Source organism: Hyperolius riggenbachi, chromosome 4, assembly GCF_040937935.1.
Source record: "Hyperolius riggenbachi isolate aHypRig1 chromosome 4, aHypRig1.pri, whole genome shotgun sequence".
Lineage (NCBI taxonomy): Eukaryota > Metazoa > Chordata > Amphibia > Anura > Hyperoliidae > Hyperolius > Hyperolius riggenbachi.
Genome location: NC_090649.1, coordinates 270184416 through 270208101, shown reverse-complemented (window position 1 = coordinate 270208101; position 23686 = coordinate 270184416). Strand labels below are relative to the sequence as shown.

Here is a 23686-nt window from a genome sequence, read left to right as displayed (position 1 = left end):
CCCCATTCTCCTCTGTCCCCCTCCTTACATACCTAAATCCCCTCCGACAGCTTCTTCCAGGTCGCTGGAGATGGCCATCAGTACACAGGCGCTAGCTCTCTCAGCACACGACTGCATCATGCGTAGAGCGCTCCCAGACATGGTTGCGCAGTTAGGGACGTGCACAGCTGGGCTAGTGCCAAACATTTTCCGCTCTGGTATCCTTTAACCACTTGAGAACCCACCCTTTACCCCCCCTTAAGGACCAGCGCTGATTTTTGTGATCTGTGCTGGGTGGGCTCTGCAGCCCCCAGCACAGATCAGCTGGCATGCAGAGCGATCAGATCGCCCCTCCTTTTTCCCCCCTATGGGGATGATGTGCAGGGGGGGGGGTCTGATCGCTCCTGCTGGTGGCATGTTGCGGGGGGGGGGCACCTCAAAGCCCCCCTCCGCGGCGACATTTCCCCCCCCTCCCTCTCCTACCTGTCCCCTTGGTGATCCGGGCTGCACAGGACGCTATCCGTCCTGTGCAGCCTGTGACAGGATGTCCGCTGTCACATGGCGGCGATCCCCGGCCGCTGATTGGCCGGGGATCGCCGATCTGCCTTACAAGTTAGCGGAAATTGATTTTTATTGTTTTTTTTTCACAAAGTGTCATTTTCCACTAACTTGTGACAAAAAATAAAATCTTCTATGAACTCACCATACTCCTAACGGAATACCTTTGGGTGTCTTCTTTCTAAAATAGGGTCATTTGTGGGGTTCCTATACTGCCCTGGCATTTTAGGGGCCATAAACCGTGAGGAGTAGTCTTGAAACTAAATGTCGCAAAATGACCTGTGAAATCCTAAAGGTACTCATTGGACTTTGGGCCCCTTAGCGCACTTAGGGTGCAAAAAAGTGCCACACATGTGGTACCGCCGTACTCAGGAGAAGTAGTATAATGTGTTTTGGGGTGTATTTTTACACATACCCATGCTGGGTGGGAGAAATATCTCTGTAAATGACAATTTTTTGATTTTTTTTTTTTTTTTTTACACACATTTGTCCATTTACAGAGAGATTTCTCCCACCCAGCATGGGTATGTATAAAAATACACCTCAAAACACATTATACTACTTCTCCTGAGTACGGCGGTACCACATGTGTGACACTTTTGTGCAACCTAGGTGCGCTAAGGGGCCTAACGTCCTATTCACGGGTCATTTTGAGGCATTTGGATTCTAGACTACTCTTCACGGTTTAGGGCCCCTAAAATGCCAGGGCAGTATAGGAACCCCACAAGTGACCCCATTTTAGAAAGAAGACGCCCCAAGGTATTCTGTTAGGAGTATGGTGAGTTCATAGAAGATTTTATTTTTTGTCACAAGTTAGCGGAAATTGACACTTTGTGAAAAAAAAAAAAACAATAAAAATCAATTCCCGCTAACTTTTGACAAAAAATAAAATCTATGAACTCGTCATACACCTAACAGAATACCTTTGGGTGTCTTTTTTCTAAAATGGGGTCACTTGTGGGGTTCCTATACTGCCCTGGCATTTTTACGGGCCCAAAACCATGAGTAGTCTGGAAACCAAATGTCTCAAAATGACTGTTCAGGGGTATAAGCATCTGCAAATTTTGATGACAGGTGGTCTATGAGGGGGCGAATTTTGTGGAACCGGTCATAAGCAGGGTGGCCTCTTAGATGACAGGTTGTATTGGGCCTGATCTGATGGATAGGAGTGCTAGGGGGTGACAGGAGGTGATTGATGGGTGTCTCAGGGGGTGGCTAGAGGGGAAAATAGATGCAATAAATGCACTGGGGAGGTGATCGGAAGGGGGTCTGAGGGGGATCTGAGGGTTTGGCCGAGTGATCAGGAGCCCACATGGGGCAAATTAGGGCCTGATCCGATGGGTAGGTGTGCTAGGGGGTGAAAGGAGGTGATTGATGGGTGTCTCAAGGTGTGATTAGAGGGGGGAATAGATGCAAGCAATGCACTGGCAAAGTGATCAGGGCTGGGGTCTGAGGGCGTGAGCGGGTGATTGGGTGCCCTAGGGGCAGATAGGGGTCTAATCTGATGGGTAGCACTGACAGGGGGTGATTGATGGGTGATTGATTGGTGATCAGTGGGTGATTAGATGGCAGAACAGATGTAAACAATGCACTTTGGAGGTGATCTGAGGGTAGGTCTGGGGAAATCTGATGGTGTGGGAGGGTGATCAGATGCCGTAAGAGGCAGGTTAGGGTCTGATCTGATAAGTGGCAGTGACAGGTGGTGATTGACGGGTGATTGACAGGTGAGAATAGATGTATACAGTACACAGGGGGGGAGGGGTCTGAGGTCGTTCTGAGGGTGTGGGTGCGTGATTGGTGCCCTAGGGGCAGATAGGGGTCTGATCTGATGGGTAGCAGTGACAGATGGTGACAGGGGGTGATTGATGAGTAATTAGTGGGTGTTTAGAGGAGAGAACAGATGTAAACAATGCATTTGGGAGGTGATCTGACGTTGGGTCTGCGAGCGATCTGATGGTGTGGGTGGGTGATCAGATTGCCCGCAAGGGGCAGGTTAGGGGCTGATTGATGGGTGGCAGTGACAGGGGGTGATTGACGGGTGATTGACAGGTGATCAGTGGGTTATTACAGGGGGGGATAGAGGCATGCCGTACACAGGGGGGGGGGTGATCAGGAGGGAGCAGGGGGCAGTTTAGGGCATAAAAAAAAAAAAAGAGTGTTGAGAGATAGTGACAGGGAGTGATTGATGGGTGATTAGGGGGGTGATTAGGTGCAAACAGTGGTCTGGGGGGTGGAGATCAGTGTGCTTGGGTGCAGACTAGGGTGGCTGCAGCCTGCCCTGGTGGTCCCTCGGACACTGGGACCACCAGGGCAGGAGCCAGCCTGTATAATAGGTTTTGTATACATGAGAAAGCCTATTATACACTTTGTCAGCGGCGATCGGGGTGCTAGTAACCCGCCGGCGCTTCCGAACAGCCGGCGGGTTACAGCCTGAGGGGGCGGAGCCTGTCGCCAGCGGCTGATCGCGTCACGAATGACGCGACCGCCGCATAACCGCAACCACGGCCGCCACTGCCGATGGGCGTATTGCGGTCGTTTGGGCCCAGCCCTTGCCGCCGCCCATCGGCTGTGGGCGGTTGGCAAGTGGTTAAAATCCTTTTTGGAATTCTTAATTTAAAGCCACCATTTACTATCCGCTGTTTTTAATAGACTAGATATTGGATTCAACTAGGTTACAGCCAATCAATATCATAGTCAATTGTCAAAACCATTCTACTTCTGAACAATGGGGGTGGGCCTGGACAGGGCTGGAGTGGAGAGGTAGCAGAAGTCACACTCAAGAAATGTTTCCTATAGCTTTGTACTGCATCTACAGTGGCAGCAGTCAGCTCAACATGCTGTCTACTGTCATCTAATGGAACATGAAGTGGTGCAGATAGTTTACATGATCTAAAGCCCATCTGATGGTGTATGGTGGCATTTAGGCATAAAATAAGCAATGGCAACATCCATATTTAAAGATGTAAGCCTGATCTATAGGCAGTGATTTTAAGTTAGCTGCCTCACCTGCAAAAATATTTCTAAAGGTGGCAATGCATGGTACAATTTTTTCATCCAATCTTACCAATTCTATGTAGTATAAGGGAACTGCCTAAATTATCCTTTCAGGTTATTCACTTCATTAACCCTTCTACTACATAGAAATGGTAAGATTGTATGAAAAAATGGTACCATGTATGGCCACCTTAAAGAGAACCCGAGGTGGCATTTCATTATGTTAGTGGGGCACAGAGGCTGGTTGGGCACACTAACACCAGCCTCTGTTGCCCCATCGTGTGCCTCAAAGACCCCCCTGCTCGCCGCTATAGCTCCCATAGTGCTGGCGACACACAGCGAGTTGCCAGCACAATGTTTACCCTAGCGCTGTCTATCAGCGCCGCTCCCCCGCATCGCCGCTACCCGCCCGCGTCCCTTCCCTCCCATCAGCGAGAGGGAAGGGACGCGGGCGGGTAGCGGCAATGCGGAGGAGCAGCGCTGACAGACAGCGCTAGGGTAAACATTGTGCTGGCGACACGCTGCGTGTCGCCAGCACTGCGGGGGTATAGCGGCGAGCAGGGGGGTCTTTGAGGCACACGATGGGGCAACAGAGGCTGGTGTTAGTGTGCCCAACCAGCCTCTGTGCCCCACTAACGTAATGAAATGCCACCTCGGGTTCTCTTTAGGCCTCTTGCACACTGCACGCGATTCCGATTCAGATTCCGCTTTTTAATCAGTTTTTACATCCGATTCAGATTCCGATTTGCAGGGTGCAGGGAGCAAACTGCAAATCAGAATCTGAATCTGATGTAAAAACTGATTAAAAAGCGGAATCTGAATCGGAATCGCGTGCAGTGTGCAAGAGGCCTAAGACTACCTAATTAGTCCAGTCACACAGCACATTTGACAAATAACCAGCTCTGAAAAATCCCTTCCCTCCCCTGCAGCACAGCCTAGTCACAGGCCCTACCTGAGACTGCTGCCTGGACAGTAATGTGCAGCAGCACATGGATAAGGTTGTCATTCTGCTTTCCCCTCCTGTAATGAAGACCTCAGCATTAGATTGATAGCACTTTGCAAAGCAGTAGAGCTTGGATGACTCATCTTACATGCAGCTGCTGTAAAGACAATCATCAGTTCCTGAACAATTATTTAATCAGGCTTAACTAAATACACATGAAGGTTAGATAGGGGTGTTAATATTTACCTGGAGTATATTTCAAGTGGAAAGTGACCCGATTAAAAGTGTAATAAAGTCAAATTAAGAGTCAAAAGAAACACAACCTCTGACAGGAGGATTTGTAACACCACTTATTAATGGCCTTGGCAAGATACATGCAGGTGAGCAATAAAAATACATAAATTCTTTTGTGAAAATATCACATCTCTGAGTCTGCAGATTTTGTAGCTTCAGGTGCCTTTGAGATGGCCAGTCTTTTCCATCGTCTTATCACAACTTTATATTTATCTGTGGTGGTCTTTTCTTTAATCACATCTTTAAGGATAGTTCTCATAACTGTTGTACTTGCAGTTTCACGGTCTTCATCAACAATCAGATCCAAAATGTCTCCAACTTTCACCTAGAAAAGTAGACACGTTTAAAATTAAGGATTCTACAGAGGATGGCGCTAATTTTGGGGGGGTTTTCCAAGTGTCTTCAATGCAAATTATAAAATATGATATGTATATTATCTTTATAGGGGTTATTCTCAGTATGTGGTTTAATATTATGGGTTTATGTGCACACCTCAGGAATAAAAAGGTTTTCTTACAAATTATACTGTCGTATATACATTTGAGTAGAAAAAAACTCCAGAAAGGGGCACCAATTTGCAAATGTAAAAATCTGTTCATTAAAATTAAGATATGGGTCCACGTGAGGATACAATCCAATATGGATACCAGATCCTCTCCCACTCTCTTGTGGTCATGCAGTATAAAATATGTATCATAAAACAATATTCATTTCCGCCCTACACGATCTCCATTCATTATGAGTGTATATCCCCTTCTCTTTCAGGGCATAGATATATTTGTTCCCCCCTCCACATGCACGAGTATCACACAACTCACATACAATGGAGCCACCTGATCCTGCAAATAACAAAGAAAAAACGTTCTTATATATAAAAATTGTTTCCACCGCCAAGCAGGCATTTCTTCACGTACTTCATAAAATACAGTTCAGTGACTGTTTTTCAATAAGATTGCGAATAACTCATTAGGGGCACTCACAAGTATTGCAATTTTCCCCCAGTCATGTCCCCCATAGTTACTCACGCGTCCTCTAGTTGTTTCAAGATTTTTCTATGCGGGCTCCAGCCGGTAGCCTCGCACTAGGTCCCCCACTTGTCACAGTAAAGCCCGTCTAAAATTAAACAACTTGGCACCAGCAACAACATAAAAGGAGATGAAGGTTTCTAGTAATCGACATCTATGGCGTTCATTTTCATTAGGTATTTTTTAATACAACTACAGTCCCTTTTCTGAACTGCTACATGGCCCAAGAGGACTAATTAACAACTCATAATCAATCCTTTTGTGGAGAAGCATGCACTTTCTCACGATTCTTCCACTTAAAAGGTGACCCCCTAGTGTAGATGTCCAGCATCACTGTCTGTTTTAATGGCCAAAAACTGATAGACATGGCACTAAGGAGTTTCAGTGAAGAATCTGTGTGAGCAATGAGTGCTCCATCCGGTTTAATTGGGTGCTGAACACAGCCACACCACAACTACCTAAGTGCCAAACTGTCAGCACTGAAACTCCAACCTTACCAAAACTCCAAGATCACACAGCAGCCAGTTTAGTCTCAGTTCTGTTCCCTTATGTACCCAGTGGTTTTGGTGCAGGTTTCAGATGCTCTCAAGTGTTTTGGTGCAGGTTTAAGTGGTTCTTACGGTTCAGGACTATAGAACTGGCCTTCATTAGGTGATGACAGTTATGACAGAGGATTCTGCTCCTCAGCATTGGTTACTCTGAATCATCGACTGTAAATAGACATATTTAGAGTGCCTCATGAGAGTGAAGAATTCTGTTCTCTGCAATTCATTCCACAGCTGCAACAGGAGAAGCAGATTGCACAATGTAAACTTTGTGCAGGAAACTTCAGAACTTTGTAAAGGAAACTCTGATCCACTTATAAGGTGCTATGATGTGCTTATTATTAATAGATTTTAAGGTTTTGTATATGGCCAACCCCCCCCCCCCCAAAAAGTTTTGTTAGCTGATAAATGTAACTGATGCATAAACAAAATAGATGCATAAAGGCCGTACCGTTCTACTTTTCTTCCACAGCTTCTCTCCATTGAGACGCAACTTGCCATCATAAAATGCCTCTTCCACTTTACTAGTAAATAAATAAAAAAGAAATTAAAAAAATGCATTAAAATGGTACGCATTCATCCTGAGTATACAAAAATAAATAAATAAAGGCTAAAGAATACAAAGCAGTACCACACACCTGAATCGGAGGGGATATAATGCGACATTACTCTACATGGAGTACAGAATTATTAGGCAAGTTGTATTTTTGAGGAATAATTTTATTATTGAACAACAACCATGTTCTCAATGAACCCAAAAAACTCAATATCAAAGCTGAATATTTTTGAAAGTAGTTTTTAGTTTGTTTTTAGTTTTAGCTATTTTAGGGGGATATCTGTTTGTGCAGGTGACTATTACTGTGCATAATTATTAGGCAACTTAACAAAAAAACAAATATATACCGATTTCAATTATTTATTTTTACCAGTGAAACCAATATAACATCTCAACATTCACAAATATAAATTTCTGACATTCAAAAACAAAACAAAAACAAATCAGTGACCAATATAGCCACCTTTCTTTGCAAGGACACTCAAAAGCCTGTCATCCATGGATTCTGTCAGTGGTTTGATCTGTTCACCATCAACATTGCATGCAGCAGCAACCACAGCCCCCCCAGACACTGTTCAGAGAGGTGTACTGTTTTCCCTCCTTGTAAATCTCACATTTTATGATGGATCACAGGTTCTCAATGGGGTTAATTCAGATCAGGTGAACAAAGAGGCCATGTAATTAGTTTTACTTCTTTTATACCCTTTCTTGCCAGCCACGCTGTGGAGTACTTGGACGCGTGTGATGGAGCATTGTCCTGCATGAAAATCATGTTTTTCTTGAAGGATGCAGACTTCTTCCTGTACCACTGCTTGAAGAAGGTGTCTTCCAGAAACTGGCAGTAGGACTGGGAGTTGAGCTTGACTCCATCCTCAACCCGAAAAGGCCCCACAAGCTCATCTTTGATGATACCAGCCCAAACCAGTACTCCACCTCCACCTTGCTGGCGTCTGAATCGGACTGGAGCTCTCTGCCCTTTACCAATCCAGCCACGGGCCCATCCATCTGGCCCATCAAGACTCACTCTCATTTCATCAGTCCATAAAACCTTAGAAAAATCAGTCATGAGATATTTCTTGGCCCAATCTTGACGTTTCAGCTTGTGTGTCTTGTTCAGTGGTGGTCGTCTTTCAGCCTTTCTTACCTTGGCCATGTCTCTGAGTATTAGACACCTTGTGCTTTTGGGCACTCCAGTGATGTTGCAGCTCTGAAATATGGCCAAACTGGTTGCAAGTTGCATCTTGGCAGCTGCACGCTTGACTTTTCTCAGTTCATGGGCAGTTATTTTGCGCCTTGGTTTTTCCACATGCTTCTTGCGACCCTGTTGACTTCTTTGAATGAAACGCTTGATTGTTCGATGATCACGCTTCAGAAGCTTTGCAATTTTAAGAGTGCTGCATCCCTCTGCAAGATATCTCACTATTTTTGACTTTTCTGAGCCTGTCAAGTCCTTCTTTTGACCCATTTTGCCAAAGGAAAGGAAGTTGCCTAATAATTATGCACACCTGATATAGGGTGTTGATGTCATTAGACCACACCCCTTCTCATTACAGAGATGCACATCACCTAATATGCTTATTTGGTAGTAGGCTTTCGAGCCTATACAGCTTGGAGTAAGACAACATGCATAAAGAGGATGATGTGGTCAAAATACTCATTTGCCTAATAATTCTGCACTTGGAGACACCTATCCACCGTCCGCAACATGACAGCGCCACAGATACCATCCACTGAAGCCTGACTGGGCGTCTATCACTTACACACTTATGATAATTTATAAAAGGGTTTAGCATTTGCATGAGGTACTCTATTGCTGGGAATACACTATGAGGTTTTTGGGGGCAGATTTACTTTCCAATTGTTTTTCTGATCGATTTGCATTCACTTCTATCAGAAAATCGATCAGAAAAAATGATAAAAATCAGATTGGACAAGTTGGAAATTATTTATCGAGCCATCTATGTGCCAAAAAACTCATTGTGTATAACCAGCATTAATCCTTTCAAGGTCCTCATAGATGGCAGTTTCGCCGTCTAACAGTCTCCTAGTGGCAGAGTCATTCAAGCGGGGATGCACGTGCATTGGTGCGCATGATCCCCTGCAATCTACGCCCTCAGGACTTAATGCCAATTGGCGCTACGCGGACCTGGGGGAGCCGCCATGTTCACGCCTATCGGCATGAGTCGTTAGGTAGTTAAAGCACTCCTGAATTGAGAGGGATTTGGAGACTGACATTTATTTCCTTTTAAACAGATCAATCCCTCTGTGATCTAAATCAGAGAGGGATCGAATCCCCCCCCCCCCCCCTCCATACACTGCACAGATTGTCAATAGATTTCACCATGAAATATATTGAAAATCTATCAAACTGCAGCGTTGCACTGTTCCATACATTGCAACGCTATGGGCCATCGATCGATATAACAACATTTTCTGTCTGGTCATAAAAATGAAGCACTTTTTTATTACATTATTTTCATTAAGTTATATTTGGTCCACATGCAATCTGCTGTAACCACGCCCTCATTTTTCTGCAGTGTGCATGTTGCAGGCTGCATATTTTTCTTTTCTCAGCTGTACCCTCTAGTCTAGGGCAGTGATCTGCAAACTTGGCTCTCCAGCTGTTAAGGAACTACAAGTCCCACAATGCATTTGCCTTTATGAATCATGACTGTGGCTGTCAGACTCCTGCAATGCATTGTGGGACTTGTAGTTCCTTAAAGAGAACCAGAGATTAAGTAAAGTAAAGCTTTTATACATACCTGGGGCTTCCTCCAGCCCCATACGCACGGATCGCTCCCACTCAGTCGTCCTCCGCTGCCTGTATCCGCCGGTACAGGGTCCCGTAGTTTCGGCCAGCCGGCGGCAGCATGCGGCCAATTGTCCGCATCACAGGGGCTCCTCCCATACCCGTACGCGTGCGGCTCCATACTGCGCAGCCGCATGTGTAAGGGTATGGAGGGAGCCCCTGTGCATGCGGACAATTGGCCGCATCCGCCGGAAGTGACGGGACCCGGTACTGCTAATAGAGGAAGTGGAGGATGGCGGCGTGAAAGCGATCCGGGCTTATGGGGCTGGAGGAAGCCCCAGGTATGTATGAAATCTTTTTTCATTTTCCCTCTCTGGCCGTCTCTGGTTCCCTTTAACAGCTGGAGAGCCAAGTTTACAGATCACTGGTCTAGGGAACATGACAACTACACTTATTATATGTCACAGTGGCGTAGGGATCACCATAGCAACCATAGCAATGCTATGGGCCCTACACCACAAGGGGGCCCCGAGGTCCTGGCTGTCTGTTTTATTTTTATTTATTTTTTTCCTCAATCAGCAGGCCTGGCCATGACTGTGTGAAGACTTTGCCCCCTTCTTCCTCTCCCCCTGCAAGGAGAATGCATGGAGGCAGGCTGATGAAAGGGGACTATTTCTCCTTCCGCCTCTGTTTCCAGCCGACGATTAGTTTTTAGTTCCGGCAGGAAACAGAGTGAGGCTGAGCTGCACGTGGTTTCCCCTCCTCCCCTCTGCTACACACACACAGTCCCCGGAAGGAGCAGCAGAGAGGAATGCAGCCAGCCAGAGAGAGAGACAGACAGAGAGAGGAGAGATGCAGCCTGCCAGAGAGGGAGGGAGACAGAGAGGAGAGATGCTGTCAGGGACTCACTGAGGCTGAAGACTGCCTCAAATCCTCAGGTTTTCTTTTTACAAGTTTTCTTGCAGTTATGAATAGTTGAAGTGCACGTGGGGCAACTTGGGGTGAGTGGAATATTTCCCTTTCCACACAACACATAGTCAACAGAAAATCAGGAAACCCTGCACATATACATGGACAATAATCGAATGTTTAAAAACTTAAAATCGCACAAAAAAATAAAACCATCAATGCTGAATCTGAGCACATTTCTGCCCAAATCCACACCTGTTGGTCTCTGCACACTCACACTTCACTCACATACACTAGAGGCAAAACTGGAACCTGAATCCTGTTCCCAGTGTCCGGTGTCACTGCCCGATATGCAGTATCCCTTTGCCAACTGCTGCTAAGGATGCCGAGAGGTCTGAGTGGCACTAATATTATTATGTATTTATATAGCGCCGACATCTTCCTCAGCGCTGTAAAGAGTACATTGTCTTGTCACCTAACTGTCCCTCAGATGGGCTCACCATCTAATCCCTACCATAGTCACATGTCAATGTATGTATCGTGTAAGTGTATGTAGCATAGTCTAGGGACAATTTAGGGGAAAGCCAATTAAATTATCTGTATGCTTTTGGGGTGTGTGAGAAAACTGGAGTGCAGGGAGGAAACTCACACAGACACGGGAAGAACCTACAAACTCCATGCAGATAGTGCCCTGTCTGGGATTTGATTTGGGGATCCAATGCCGCAAGGCGAGAGCGCTATCCACTATTGCGCCATTGTGCTGCCCATCCACTAACACTTACAAGCTCTGCACCTTATGCTGCAAACTGTGGGGGGCATGCAAGATATTGCTACTACGCAAGTTTAAACTTTGGCAACTATCTGTTGTCAACACGCTGCCCCCACCACACTGGGCATACAGTGAGCACATTCCTGTTAATATGACTGGCTCTTAATAGACTGCTGGGACTTGTGCACTTTAATTCATTCATCTGGATTGCAGACTGGGAACAGAATTCTCCATCCTACATATTAAAAATGACCATTAGCCCATAACAGCTTCCTGGGCAGCACACTGTTAAACTTTAACATCACCCACATGAGCCATAGGGAAACATGGATATTACCTTGCACATCAGTTGCCCTTTCACTTATTACTGACAACAACTGAAATATAACTGACAGCAAATGATATATTTCATATCATTGTTAGAAGAAAATGCTGAGCTTCTTAGAGGAACTGACAGTGAGGTAAGTATGTAATATTCACTTATAGATACATCATGTGTTTATTTGAAATATTTTTACTCGGTTCAGGTTCACTTTAAGGATGCTAAACCTTAACGCCCACCCCCGCCACAAAAAAAACCCTCTAAATATTGAGTGCTTCCATATGTGCCCATACAAATATTTATAGCAGGGAGTTTGGCCACCTGCTGTAACCAATATTTGTATGGGTACCTAGTGGCACCCGATATTGATAGTTTTTTGAGGCGCCCTAGATCTACAATTTTGTGGCACCCAATATTAAAGGATACCACAGCTGAAAAAAAAATATTGCTGCAGTGTGTGGGGGATTACATGTACATACTTTTAGTGCCTCCTGCCCCCCTCCGTCTGCTGCCGTTAGACTAAAATTCCTCCCGGTGCCCGGCGACTGGATTGACCCCCCCCCCACCTGGACATACTGCGCCCTGTGTGCGCAGTATGTCCTCCCCTCTTCACTTCTGGCCGGCGCATAGCGATTGGCTCAGAAGAAGCACGCTAATTCCTCTGCCTCCCCTGGGCTTAGTGTGCGCTCCACTACACCAAGCGTCACATGCTAATTATGTGACGCTTACTGTAATGGAACGCACACTCAGCCCAGGGGAGGCAGAGGGATCAGCGTGCTTCTGAGCCGCTCGTTATGCGTCGGCCAGAAGTGAAGAGGGGAGGACATACTGGGAGGACATACTGCGCGCACACAGGGCGCAGTATGTCCAGGTGGGGGGTCAATAAAGCAGCCGGCAATGGGAGGAAAATTACTCTAATGGCAGCAGATGGAGGGGGGCAGGAGGCACTAAAGGTATGTACATGCAATCCCCCACACACTGCAGCAATATTTTTTGTCAGCTGCGGTATCCTTTAAGCTTTTTTTTTTGCGGCAGGGTGGTTAATGTTAGGCATCAGCAGGGGAGGTGGTTAGGGTTACGCATAGGTAGAGGGAGAGCGCTGTATGAGAATAGGTTTAGCTGTAATTGGGGTGGGGCGACGGGGCAATAAGATGCCTTCTAGATTTTTTTTAGGGGGGCCCCACCAAAAACTTTGCTATGGGGCCCCATGATTTCTAGCTACGCCCCTGATATGTCACATGGTTTAATGTAATTTGGGACATGTTTTACATCACTAAATATAACAGGTGTAGAGTACTTATGTGCAAACAGAAAAAGTTGCATTTAATTTTGCTAGTTCCTTCCTCTGACAATCTCATGAACAGTGAACCTGCTCTTGGTCTAAAGTTTTGAGGACCCCTGCCCTACAGTAATATGTTACTAAAGGTGCCAATAAACACTTCAATTTATAGCAAATAACTTAAAAAAAAAAATATTTAATTGATCGACAGCATTAACCTTTTGGCAGCCGTACCAAAGTTATCTCATGTAAATAACTTAGGGCAGCAATGCCCCAGCTGGCTGTACTCTGTTTGCCTGCCAATGTAGCCCCGTTCACAGCTCAGACATGTTCCAGTTGGACAGGGGTGTGCATGTGCTGCTCACTTCCACACCCTCAGACTGCTTTCGCAAATGGCTGTGCAGAGCAGCTGCGGCCTAGAGCGTCCTGGGCATGTGTAGTTCAGAAACATTAGTAACCGTGCTTGCACTCAGCAGTGGCTGCTGCACACAGCTGTGTGGTGCATGCACAAAGAGATTGCGCGGAGTGGACAGAACGAGGACTACAGTGGCAGCACGGAGCAGAGAGTGGCCACAATAAGAGGCCACCAATTGCCTGATTACATAAAGAATATGTTGGTATCCGTAACCTTTACATTTTTTTCCCCCTTACTTTAACCACTTAAACACTGCCACTCTTATCTACGCTCCTTTAAAATTCACCTGAGACAAAGGGGCGTAGATAGGCAACTCCTGTTTATTTTCCTGCTGTGCGCGGGCACCCGCTGGTCCGTGATTGGCTGATGTGAACATGTTCACAAAGCCAATGACAGTGCTCATTCATGCAGAATGTGTGTAAACATTGTATCAGTCACTATGCTGTTACAGTTTCTGAGATCACTCGTGAGAGGATCTCAGATAACTAACACAGCATTAGTGATTGATCAGCATCAGTGAGGGTTTTTTTTTAATTAAATTATACCCCCATTAAGCCCATTAACCCTTGCCTTCCTGAAATGTTAAAATTGCTGTGGTTTTTAGGTGAAAAACCCTGTGGTTGAGAAGTGGTTAAAGCTTATTCTTAGTGCTCTATTCCTTTTGTGGTGTTTATTCATTAAGTGAATGTCATCTGAGATGATAAAGCAGCATTTTTGTGTTCAGGTAACATTATATAGGAGGCTGGCATGGTGCCACGTGTTATATAGGGGGGATGTATAATTGACAGCATAATGTGTGCAATAAAAGTCCTTTGGCAAGTGCAGTAATAAGAGCTTGTGACTTTAATAGACTGACTATAGCAGCCATGTACATCACCCAACGGATGCTCTACTGGCCAACCATACCAAAAGCAGCGATTCCATGCCAACACCGCAAATCAATAAACAGAGCCACAAATAGTAAAACGTAACTTTTTCCGAACGTGAGGTAGGATCAGAGAAGCCTCTGGATCATCCAGATGCTTCCCTCTGCTAAGGTATCCAAGTTGTCTATTTTTTCTGGCACATCATTGTTTTAAAGGACACCCGAGGCAAAAATAAACGAATGAAACAAACAATTGTATTTATCTTCCTTCTCCTAAAAATGACTTAAGATATTCCACAGCTTTATTTTATGTTTAAATCTAGTTTTTAAGTTTTAACTGTTTTTTTGTTTTTGCTCAATGACACATTCATTGAAGTAGGCCAGAGCTAAAAATATATGAACCATTGACCATTTTTACCTCTTTCCTGCTCTCAGAAGCCATTTTCTGCTTGGAAAGTGTTTTATAGTTGGGATTTCTTATCAGTGAGGGTCAGGACTGAGTTAGCCACTTAGATACCTGATATTTAACTCTTTCAGGCAGAGAAAGAGAAGAAAAAGGAACACAGCATAGTTATTTGTGTACTAGGCACTGTACATACTCATGTCACATCGGGTATCCTTTAAGACAGGTTAAAGGTAATCACCACAAATACTGTAAGTACATGCAGTACAGCTTAATGAATACTGCCCATACCCATTACGTGGTATGTATCATCACATTGAAGGTTTACATGGTAACTTACTGTCGTGATAAGTCTAATCCAGCAGTGAAAATGACATCAAAACGAAATGATTGTACAGCTTTTTCTACATCTTTATAGTCCTTGGGTATGGTGGGATCTTCCTCTGGTTCATCTTCATAATCACTGATATCTTCTGGATCAACCTCTTCATCTTCATCTTCATTCTCTTCCTCTTCAGTAGAACCTGGTTTGTTCCTTTTTTGACTTTTCTTGCTCTTATGTCTCACACTGCTATATACAGAGGTATTTCCTGATAGAGCATCCAAGAAATGACTAGGGTTCGCTTGAAACAAGGCATTGGCTGGCAGTCTGTAGTCTGTTAAATACTTTGAGAGATGTCTTTGATGTTTCCAACAAGTGCTGCATTGAGGAGTGTGTGTAATAAAATGTGTTTTCTGACAGATCCTTGAATAGATGTGCAGCTTACTGAAGGCCCTGAAGAACAGTCCGACTCCAGTCATTGCATAGCCTGTCAAAACAACAACAAAACTGTATTTCAGTCTAAGCATTCACATATGTGAATTTAATATAATACTGATTCTGCAACAAAATTTCCCATTTAAACATGAATACTGCTCCGTTAAAAATGTCTAATGTTGTATAGTCACCTAAACAGATCGTACAGACCTATGCTCAGAGCTTTATAAACAGTGCTACTGTAGATGAAAACAAAAAAATTGTGTTCAGCTGTTTATCCCATTTACATTGTGTTATTGGTGTACTCTTTTCAATCCCATGCACCCTTTTAGTGCCACCTACCCTGGGCACCCTCATAGTGTTCCCAGGCTGGTGGTGGTACCCACCTCCCTCATGCAGAGATCAACATTAGAAGCATGTTGGGCACATTTCCTATTTCAGCTATTGCAGTGCTCTCATGTCTGCCTTCAAGCCAGGCTCCTCTAAGGTGTGTAATGGGTCTCTGCCTGATGGCATCAAACATACATTACTGGAGGAGACCAACTGAAGTACTGTATAAGTCACAGGAGAACTGCAGTCAGAGAGGCAAGATGCTACTTATCTAACAATGCTTTAGTTATGCCAATCTCTGCATGTGGACAGGGTCCCAGATAGTCCTCTTAAAGTACCCCTGAACTGAGAGGTATATGGAGGCTGCTATATGTATTTTCTTTTAGACAATACTAGTTGCCTGGGGTCCTGCTGATCTTTCATGCATCAGTAATGATTGAATCCCACAACTGAAACACACATGTGGCTAATCCAGTCAGACTTCAGTCAAACATCTGATCTACATGCTTGTTCCGGGTCTATGGTTCAGGGCTCTTTCACATCTAGAACGTGTGCAGGAGCTGTTCTCCTGCACACATTATATGCCCTGCGGCGTGTTGTCGGGATGTAGTGGTGCGACGCAATCAGCGGAGGTAGTAATTCACCCGACGGGAAACCGCCGGCTCCCGACGATAAAAAGCTCCCGAGTGCGACGAACTGCAACGCACCAAAATGCAGTGTCGGATGTGAATGCAAAGTTTTGACTTTGAGTTAAACCACAGAAAACGGGCTTTGGTGTGAAAGAGCCCTCAAAGCATTAGAGGCAGGGGATCAGCAGGACAGCCAGGCAATTTGCATTGTTTAAAAGGAAATAAATATTACAGCCTCCATAGCCCTCTCAGTTCAGGTGTGCTTTATCATTGGACACAAACTCTTGTACAGGACACGAGTTTTTATTCCACACATAAGTTGCTTCGAAATTCACTGCTGCTGTGTTTTTTTTGTTTTTTTTATTTAGCCAGATCAAACTGTAATCAGTAGCTGTGAATACTCTGTCGAGATCTCTGCCAGCTCACTCCTCATAAACTGAGGCTTAAGGCCCGTACACATAGGGCTGACTGATGTTACCCGTTGGGGATCGGGACGCGATCACCCTGGCTACATTGCTGGGCCGAGCTGTACAGGCGCAGAGTCAGCTGTATAGGGAGGGCGGAGGAACGACGGAGTGGTGCAGACATGACGTCACGCGGCAGGCTGGGTGACTGGCATGCACAAAGCAATCGGTTGTTTCTCAGCTGAGTTGATCATGGGCGGTTTTCTAGCCGAGCGTCGGTTCCTCATCAGGGGCTACTGTACACACGCCGCAGCCGACTTTAAAGTGGGCCCAAATTAAAAATACAAGATTTCAGAAATAAAATTATTTTCTAAATTATAACAACAAATAGCAGCCTTTTTCAGGTACATGATGACAAATATAAAATATTTTACATTTATTGGTGGAACCCCTCCCTTCCTTTCATATTGCCGGGACAGAATCCGGCAAACTGCTGGAGTAGATGGTGTCCGGCAAAGGAGGAATTGCTAATGGCTGCCAGCCTGCCACCTGTATAACCCTAGTTGAGAAAAGAGAAGGGTGAATAGCATGCACTGAAATGCTCATAGGCTTGAAGGAGTGTTTGGTTTGGGTCCGCTTTAATCACGCGTGTGTACGGAGCTTTAACCCTTTCAGCTTGAAAGCAGTGCAAGGTCAATTTACTAGTTTCTGAAAACATGTTATAAGGCCTTTCCAGCAATGTAATTGAAATGTGAACACAAGACAAGGCTTCCAATGCAGTCAGCCAAAGTGTCATACTTTCAATGGAGGAAAAAACTATTTCGGCCAAGACAACTGCACATTGAGAGGTCAAATGTATTGCAGAGTTTTACCTCTGTTGTAGGGCTGAATAATTCATAATGGCCATAATTAATAAAGCCTAATTACCTCTATTTTTTCATACTCAGTCTTAGGGCCCGTTTCCACTAGCCATCGCACGGCGGCACTTCCGGGTCTGCGGGTACTCAGACGAATCCCAGAAGCCGTGCCATGCATGGCTATGGGATTCGCTGCCTCCCGCACGAAAACTGATGGCAATGTCGGCCGAAACGCTAGGGCAAACGATTCGGCCGGCTGCGCCATTATTTCCTGTGGCAGAGTTTCCCCACGCGATTTGCCTGCGGGGAAACTCTGCAGATTCGGTTCGGTTTCTGCGCTAGTGGAAACGAGCCCTTGAAGGGGAACTTTAGCAAAAAGGGGGAAAAAATAAAAGTGAAAAGTTAAAAAAAATAGAAGAGAGATCAAGAAATTATTGATATTCACCATGTAATTCGTTCAAGTTGTTTAAGCCACAATAAGCCTGTAAGAAGTCACCTTTACTACTGGCAGACAAGAAAAAAAAAAAAAAAACTAGACAGCACCAAATGCCATTATTTATATCCACGTCCACTCCCAATCCAATAGGCTTTTTTTTTTTAATTGATATACATATGCACAGATACTGGTTGCTTGGCAGTTACAAACAGTTATTTCCCACAATGCAACGAGGTTCACAGACAGGACCTTGTTCCTGACATCACACTGTGGGAAGGGTATCATCACAATATCAGCCATACAGACCCCCCTGATGATCTATTCATCTATTCTAGAAAATGTAAAGATTTCTCATGGGAAAGGGGGGATGAAGTTAAATCCTTGGTTACAGTTCGGTTAACATCCTCGTTGTAGTAGAACACAGGTAGGCTGAATGATGTCTGCCTCTTCTTCACAGACTTCCCCTGTGGTATGATAATTGCCACCCAACCTGCAGTGCCAGTCTTCCTGTGTGGCTATTGCTGGGCGGGTTGGATGAAGTGACAACAAGCTCGACTAGTTTCACAACAGAATTGTGTAAACACAATCAGATGCAGTAAAGCTCAATGAGTGTTCCAATGCTTTACAATTCAAAATTTTCAGGAACAATATTAAGGGTCCAAAAGGAATGACATTCATTAGTTTGCTAATCATGCAGCAACTGCTCAGGGGTGTATTTTCTCTGGCACTGAGATGTATGTGGATTTCAACAACAACAAAAAATGTCCAATAACCTTCAACAACTTATGGAAATAGTTGCGTTTTATATTTCTGTGCAGTGTGCAAGAGACAGAAGGAGAGTTCATGCAGCAGATGGAAATGAAAGTTGAACTACATTGCAATGTAACCCCATAGGGAACAGTTCTCCAATCACAGCACCCTCTACTACTTGAAGCATGGTAATTGGCTTAACAATAAGGGTGTAGTTATTAAAACAACTTATCTGAAACCTAAAAGTTTGACAGGGGGCTGTCCACCCAATCAATCACCTGCTGGGTCACCACAGGTAGACTAGTATCCTTTTGTGTACCTGAAAAAACTGAAATTAACACTCTAATGAGCAGCTGACTGTCATAGGTAAAAGAGCAACTATACTATGTAGTCAACACAATGGCACATTCTGATTTGTCAAACCCAACTGATCTTGGTGTTGGCAAAAGTACAACCTAGAAGCCGAGCCATTCTCCTCCCAGCTCTGCTTATATGATGCAACCCATACATTTTCCTGGCAAATTCAATTACCCTAATCCAGTGGTCCCCAACCTTTTTGGACCCGGGGACCGCTTTGATGTAAAACATTTTTCCCAAGGCCCGGCAGACCAGAATGGGGAGAAATAAAGCGCACTGCTGAATGACCCTTCATCGCCTTCCTGCATAGCAACACAGCGCGTCATCAGCTACTCAGCTGACACGCAATCTGTGCAGCCAGACCCAGAGAAATCGCCCAAGGAGATTAAGTCCTGATCCCCAACAGGTGACATCAGTTGCTAGTGTGTACCCGAGAGCAGCAGGAATCAGATTTTATACTTACCTGGGGCTTCCTCCACACAGCTACGCATGCACAGAAAAGCCCAACTGGCGTAACCGAGCTAGATTACCAGGGTTGATTGTGGCCGAACAGAGCCACCCGGGAGGACAAAGAGGGATGCAGTGGTGGTTATGTCGCTGGAGGTAAGTATAAAATCTCTCTGATTCTAAAATATATGGTGCTCAGGTCAAGGCTTCAAGCAATGTGCTTCTGTTATTGTATAAGTGGGAGCACTGAGCTGTAACTGGAGGCGACAGTACATAAACAGTTAGGTCAGTGGCAGTACAGGGGAGTGGGGTGGGAAGACACAGACCACAGCTTATAGATGAGATAAGCAGCGATGCTTGCCAAATCCTGCTGCCAGCTGGGGGGAGACACAGGAATAGGAGAGGGGATTTGTCAGTCAGGGATCTGCACTTTTTCACCTATGGTTCAAAAGCAACCAGAGCAGATGCGTGCATGCCGAGTGATAGGCTGTCACTGAGGCAGCGTGTGCTGTTTGTCTGATCTGTGTGCTTCTGAACCGTAGGTGACAAAGTGATCTGACTGACAAATCCCCTCTCCTACTGCCTGACTGTGTCTCTCCCCAGCTCAAGCATTGCAGCTCGTTTCTCCTTCTATTCCCGGCGTCTAACGAAGCATGGTAATGTTACCTGGCTGGCTGCTGAGGGGGAGTCAAGACTGAGGAATGTCCGGCATTCGTGACTGTACTGCTCCAGCGCTAAGCTGTCTCACTCGTGCAGGCTGTTTGATTTGGCCGGGGTTGTGTGGGCGTGCTCTATTGGCTGCCTTTCTCTTTCATTGCGCCGCCAGAGCCGGCTCAGTGATTGATGGGAGGGAGGGACAGAGAAGGAGATACATGTTTTGGCTCAGGGACCACCCTCGGTCTACCCTCTGTAGGCTTCCGTGTAGCGCGATCGCTACACAACAAAGTTACAGCCGCGTTACTGGTGAGTCATAGCTGCAGCTGCACAGCAGTGAGGCAGGGGACCGCGGCCCGACTCAACATGTCCTGCGGCCCGGTATTGGGCCGCGGACCGGTGGTTGGGGACCCCTGCCCTAATCCACATGTGTCGAACTCCAGGCCTGGAGGGCCAGATCCATGCCAGTGTTTAGGATGGACTGAGAAAGAAAGGAATGTGTTCTACACCTCTACTGATTCAGGCCCATCAATTCATTTGAGCTGTATCAAAAATGTGTGAGGATCTCGGCCCTTGTAGGACCAGCACTAATCAAATCTGCTCAAAATGTATCCCCAACATGCCCAACCAATCGTAATTTTAATCAATTTTCAGCCAAAATCTAAACTATCAATAAGAAACTTGATTTATTTGGGGGGCAGGAGCTGCAGTAGATCAACGGTCCATCGTGTTGCACTACATGAAAAAAGTGCAACGATGTGGTTCAATTAATTTTCAGCAGATCTCAGCATAATCTGTGTGCAGTGTGTGGAAGGAATAGATTCATATCAGAAAGGGATCCATCTATTTTGCTACATCAGGAAGCAGTCTGCTAGTGTTTGGCTAGCCGGCTCTACCCACTTTCCCCTCGTCACTTTACAAACCACCAAGAGAAAAGTGGGCATGGATTTATGTCACTGTTGGGCAGAGTATGACTCTCTTCGTCAAGTTCTGAACGCCTGCAGGGACAGTTAAGCTTGTCAGGAGTTTGCCAGGTGACAGACCCGTTTATTTGGGTGGGGCGAGGCAGGTCACCGCTCAGGTCACAGTTCTGGAGGGGGGGGGGGGGGGGGGGACAGTGGGTGCAGAGGTAGGAGAGGAGGATGCAGAGCGCAGCGGAGCGATTAATTCACCTTTATGGCTGGGACAAGGCACACGCAATACTTCCATCTTCCTCTTCGGGACCCTGGTTTTCATAGCTGCAGGTCTCTAGTAATCACGTGGCCTGCAATGACGGTTTACGTAATGACTGGTGTCCTGCAGCTATGGAAACCAGGACGCCAAAGAGGAAAACGGAAGAATAGTGTGTGCCTAGTCCCGGCCAGGAGGGCGAGTTACTCACTCCGGTGCGCTCTACAATGGGTGCTCTGGCTGCCTATAAAGGCCATCATTCATAAAGCATTTCCGCATGCGGAAATGCTTAAAACAGCTGACTTTACCGACCACTTAGCAAAGTCAGCATTCATAAAGGCTCTTTCCGCATGAAAAAAAATGACACTACCAAGCAGAGTGATAAATCACCGCCTTGTGCGGTGATTATCGGTACAAATGTAACAAAATGTTAATTCATAAAGATTTACACAAGCGGTGTGAGGTCGGGAAGTACCGCTCCCTCTGATGTGGCGATACCAATGTAAGTGAATGGAGACACACAGATCTCCCAGGCAGCTGCAGCAGAGCGGAACACGGAGAAATGTATCAACTCGGCAGCTTCCGTGTCTCTGCAAGCCTACCGCCTGCCTACCGTCAGTCTAGTTCGGGGAATCTCCGCACTGCTACCGCACATGGATACTTTTTTATGAATGCCCACCCAGAAGTCTAAAACATCGCCAGCGGTGTTTTCCCGCACTGATTCTCCATACCGACAGCACTTTCATGAATGATAGCCAATGTGTGGGGAGAGAGGGGGAGGCGCAGGCTGCCTGCCTATACGGTTTGTGGGGGGGCGGGGGGGTTCCGGCAGCCTATGCTGTGTGGTAAGGGCGGGCGCTGGCTGAGGGTTCACCTGCCCACTATATTTGGAGGGAGGCTCTGGCTTCCTACACTTTGCATGGGTCATCTGGCAACCTATACTTAGGGGGAAGGGGGGGGGGGATGATGAGTGCCTATAATGTGCAGGAGGTTGTCTGGCAACCTATAATGAGGTACAACGAGGGTGGGTGCCAATACTTTGCAGGTGTCATCCTCTGGAGAGGGGAGGGACTCTGGCTACCCATACTCGGGGTCATCTGGCTATCTATACTTGGGAGGGCATATTCTTCAACACTTGTCCTGGGAGGTATTTCACCTAGAAACTGCCCTGGCAGTTGAAATTATTATCATAATAGTATAGAAGAGGGGAGGGGAAGCAGAACTGTGAATACACTCAATCCTTACATAGGGTCATCTTCTGTTTACTAATTTTTTAGTCACTTCTTGTACAGTTTAAAGTGGACCTGAACTCTTGCACAGGACAGAAGGAAAGCATCGACAAATACACCCTGTATGTATTTACAGAGTTTAGCCTGTCTAATTCCCCCTCATCCGTGACTAATCACTACACTAATTTGATCTGATCTACTTTGTCAGCTCTGTGATTTCCTCTGTCACTGCTAATTTGTAAACAAGATGTTAACCCTATGCCTGCTTCCATTAAAGCAGGATTTATTGCAGATTTGTATCCTCTGTAACAAATAAATGTTTTTTCTTTAAAGGTTATTATGCTGTTAACGTATCATTTAGAACAGAGAGGAAATTCTGGGTTCAGGTCCACTTTAAAATCCTTGCAAATGTACACAGTTCACTATTTTCAGAGCTCTAGGAACACGCCACGCTTGTATGATAAACCCAACCCAGACATGCATACTGTAGTGTAGGTAGATACACATGCGCATAGGCTCATTCAGCAGCAAAAAATAGCAACGAGCTCTCAGCACTGCAGAGACTTCCATAGACTAACAAGGGGCAGTAGCGTCCGCATTCGTCTGCGCAAGCCATGCGGCTGTAAGATGCTAATAATAAACACGTGCAGAACTAAACACTGTGGTGACACAGCATGGACTCTGCCCATTCCTGCCTGTCAGCTTACCTTGCAGTAGCACAGGAGCCCCTTACACGCGCTCAAGTATTGACCTCAATACTACTCTACACGCCAAGCCTCGCTCTGAATATTCTTTCCTCTTCCGTTAGTGCTGGGCTTCCTACTACAAGTGAAGGGCAGTGTGCGCCATCTATTGATTGTCATTGGTACAACTTCATCTCAAACCTCCAACGGTTGTTTTGCGTCACGCCGAACAGATAGATCACCATGTAATAATTACTTCTGTGGAGTTTGCAGTCTTATCAAACTAAATCATAACGGCCAACAGCTCGTGTTCTAGGGACAGAGTCTATTTTAGAACCTCATTTTCCTGTTCCTTTCTAGTCCCTGGACAGGGGCGTA

The 23686-nt window shown here is 45.6% G+C and overlaps 1 protein-coding gene across 3 annotated transcripts in view; it reads right to left on the bottom strand.

Moving 5' to 3' along the window:
* Window positions 1–4811: 4811 nt before the first annotated feature.
* LOC137570722 (mitochondrial transcription rescue factor 1-like) overlaps window positions 4812–23686 on the bottom strand; it is a 63678-nt gene continuing 44803 nt past the window's right edge. For 2 of the 3 annotated variants that reach the window (XM_068279427.1, XM_068279429.1), the window contains exons 2-4: window positions 14946–15414; window positions 6790–6862; window positions 4812–5093 (exon numbers count right to left, since the gene is read on the bottom strand). In XM_068279427.1, coding sequence (XP_068135528.1) covers window positions 4893–5093; window positions 6790–6862; window positions 14946–15414 — 743 coding nt within the window. In that variant the 3' untranslated portion in view covers window positions 4812–4892. Of the gene's footprint in view, window positions 5094–6789; window positions 6863–14945; window positions 15415–23332; window positions 23416–23686 lie in introns of those variants that run through there. The other variant, XM_068279428.1, reaches the window with a different exon arrangement.